The sequence below is a fragment of the Cryptomeria japonica genome, chromosome 7 (genome assembly GCF_030272615.1).
Source record: "Cryptomeria japonica chromosome 7, Sugi_1.0, whole genome shotgun sequence".
NCBI lineage: Eukaryota > Viridiplantae > Streptophyta > Pinopsida > Cupressales > Cupressaceae > Cryptomeria > Cryptomeria japonica.
In genome coordinates, this window is record NC_081411.1 from 292,085,950 (window position 1) to 292,089,753 (window position 3,804).

The 3,804-nt window shown below is 33.8% G+C and overlaps 1 protein-coding gene across 1 annotated transcript; it reads right to left on the reverse strand.

Moving 5' to 3' along the window:
- Window positions 1-844: 844 nt before the first annotated feature.
- LOC131037078 (L-type lectin-domain containing receptor kinase IX.1-like) lies at window positions 845-2,044 on the reverse strand. Its single transcript, XM_059208567.1, has one exon. The coding sequence runs from the start codon at window positions 2,042-2,044 to the stop codon at window positions 845-847; it is 1,200 nt and encodes a 399-aa protein (XP_059064550.1).
- Window positions 2,045-3,804: the final 1,760 nt, after the last annotated feature.

A 3,804-nucleotide genomic window follows, 5' to 3' on the forward strand; every position in this document is an offset into this window, starting at 1 on the left:
ATGAATGGATATTAAATTACTAGGAAGTTTGCACATGCTAACAAGGAAAACTTGTACAAGTGGCTAGATTGAGTAGGAACATGGATGGGTAGAAATGCCTTAGATATGCAAGAGAAGATCTTCAATTTTAGAGTTAGGGTATCAAAGTTAAACATTGAAAATTTTTCTTTCCCACTCATTTTGAGGAATAAGAGGTGTGATGTGACATGTCGTGAGTTGTGGTTGACTAGGAAAATCATTTGGAATAGTATGCAAATGTGTTAAATTGTGGTGGAAGTCTATGGGATTTGTAGAGAAAACCCTATAGAGTTGTGTAAAGGAGAAATAATCTTGTAGCTTACAATACTATGAGAGAAGTTTGTAAGTCCATAAGGGAGGAATGTGGAGAGACAACTATAATAAATGCAATATTCTCAAAAGTGCCATTTCCTCCTCTTTATCAATATTTGAAACACCCAGTTTAACTATTTGAATTCTTCATAAATATTTTATCATACAATTTTACAAACATCACAGATGTATTTGTTCTATACATATATTAAATTGTTAGAAATATTAGAAACATAATATATATCTATAATCCATGATAATGATTGATAATAGTTTTAGATTTAAATATATATGATTTTAAATTTTTAAATTCAAATATGAATAATCAAAACAAACTATCGCAGTGGCCATAACATTCAAAAATTAATGTGACATAATAATATACACAATAATAATTCAACAGAAATATACAAGCCAATATCTTAACAATTTACATAAAATCAAAATGAGAAACAAGAACATGATAATCGGACTGTCAGCATATATTCTAAATGTGTACAACCAAAGGAAAGCTCTACTGTGTTACATTCGAATGGGAAGAAGTTGAGGATAACCATGAAATACTTCCGTCCGAGGACCCTACCGACGACGAGCCTAATTCAAGTTGAAGAGGCTTACCATATAGATCATCAGGAATAGGGGGCAATTTTTCATTTGTTTTCAACATGGCCATCACTTTTTCGATCGTTGGTCTTTCTGTTGGTTCAGGATGACAACACAACAAGCCCACCGACATAAGCCGCTCCATTTCCTCAACAATGAAAATTCCCTTGAGTTTTTCATCGGCCGCATCTACTATTCTCCCACCTCTCTTGCACTGCCAAACCGACTTTACCAAACTGCAACCAGGGTTATCTGTGCTCATGTCTGCCGGTTGCTTTCCGCAGGCAATTGCAAGAGCGAGTGCTCCAAAGCTGTACACGTCTGATTCTCGAGTGGCCTTTCCGGTTTGCAAGATTTCCGGAGCCATATATCCAAATGAACCGGCTTGACATGTGGTATGCTCTTCCTTTCCAGGTTTCAGCTTTCTCGCTAGACCGAAATCCCCCAGCTTGGCTGTGAGATCTGAATCCAACATCACGTTAGCGGCCTTGATATCTCTATGCAGAATTGTCTCTGGGCAATTCTCGTGAAGATAATGGAGAACAGAAGCTATGTTACAGGCTATTCTGTATCTGTTTACCCAGCATAGTACACTTCTTGGCTTACCCAAAATATATTTGTCGAGACTGTTTCCACAGAGATATTCGTAGACGAGATAGAAATCGTCCTTCTGGTGGCACCATCCCAGAAATTTAACAAGGTTACGGTGTAAAATGTTACTGTTTATGATAACTTCTGACTCGAACTCTTTCTTGCCTTGGTCAGAATTTGATTTTATCCTTTTAACAGCCACCATTTTATCTGTGTTTGACAGAGTGCCTTTGTAGACTTTCCCGGAACCACCCTCTCCAATGACATTACTGAAGTTCCCAGTTGCGGCTACAAGTTCATCATATAGAAACTCTCGCACAGAGTGTACACTCTTCTCAATCCATCTGTCAGGTGAGTGTACACCCTTCTCAATCCTTCTGTCAGGATTCTCCTGACAGTGTTTTCTGGTGCTCACATACCATTTCCATTGAAGCAAAATATCAATAATAAAAATGATAACACTAATAAGAATCATAATAAATAAAATAATAGAGGTTAGGCCAAGGCCTGGGTTCGCCATCACTCTTTGGGTATATGACATCAAAGAAAAGGAACTGACACACTGTTGGAAAAAATCATAGCGAGTGACAATAATTTATATGTACAGGAAGAGATGTCCCGCTCATATTGTCTAACCTCTGGCATTGCTGATATTGATATTTCCTATGATATAGGATGAAGTCTCTTTTTAATTTTTTTAGATTATCACAGTATTATTTATATTCGTATTTCTTATGATATACGATGCAGTCTGTTTTTAATCAGAAAAGACAATTATCACAGTATTGTTGATATTGATATTTCTTATAACAGAAAATGCAGTCTGTGTTTTATTTTAAAGATTATCATAATAGACATTGTTTATGTTGATATTTCCTATGACATATGATGCAGTCTTTATTTAATTTTGGAGATTATCATAGTAGATAATTGTCACAGCATTGTTGATATTGATATTTCCTATGACATAAGATGTAGTCTCTTTCTCAGAGCAGACAATTATCACAAGATTGTTGATATTGATATTTCCTATGACATAATATGCAATCTCTTTTCAATTTTGAAGATTATCATAACAGACAATTATCACACCTGTAACATAAGATGCACTCTCTTTCTAGTTTTGAAGATATCATGATAAAAAACTATAATGATATTTTTTATATTGGTATTTCATATGACATACCGTGCAATCTCCTTCTAATTTTAGATTATAATAATATATAACATTTTTATAAACAGACTGTCCAACATCTTGAACTATAAAAAAATCTCTTTTTTTTCTTCGTAATCTTCCAAAATTTAAACATTATGTTTCCAGTTGTGAAGATCGGCATACCGACAAGACAATTCACTTTCTTCAATGAACTTCCGGCACGGTGATCTTAGTTGTTCTAATGAATTTCCTGCTGGCTTGTTTAAAAACGTGAACATTGTTCAATGGCGAAGCTTTCCTTGTCTTTCTACAACGCAGTTTGTTTCTAGTTTTGGAGATTGGCACAATATACAATTTGCTTGTCTTTTCAATGAACTTCAAGCCGGTTTGCTCTCCTTGGATCGTCCGATCGCTAACTTTTCTCTATCGTGAAAAATAAGAGATAAATTGATATTTCTTACAACCTAGGCAACCTCTCTGCAATCTTCCAAAATTTGCTTTTGGAGATTGTCATACAAGAATTAAATATATGTTAAACAACGTAAACATTTCCTTCTAACAAAATATTTTCAGTAGAGAATTTAGTAGGTCTCATCCTGAAAATTGTTATCTAAATTTTTTTATAAATAATTTTAATCACTTTAATTATGGTATTGTTAATTCTATATATATATAGATGTGTGTTTTTTTTTTTCATTCTCAATATTTATATTTATTATTAAATATTATGGTTTAAATCTATAATTGTAAAAATAATCTAAGTTAATTCTGTATTTACAAATTTTTATAATCTTCTTATTTGATAAATCAAATTTCTGATTTTAAAAATTAATTCACTAGTTCTTATGAACCAAAAAAACTTATTAAATAAATCAAAATGTTAATTGTTATATATAAAAACATTTACTCATTCTCTAACATATTTGAAATTTAAAATGGGTAAGAGCAAGAGCGGGGGCTCTAGGGCTTCCAGAGATGGCGACATTGTAGGGGTTGTAGAGGCTGAGGATGGTGAGGATAGTGGGGACTACAATGGCTCTGCAACCCTATTTGCTTTGGCGGTTATTGGGCTCTTTGCAGTTTCTTCTCTTTCATTGCTTTGGGTTGTTCTGCGTCTTCTCTCA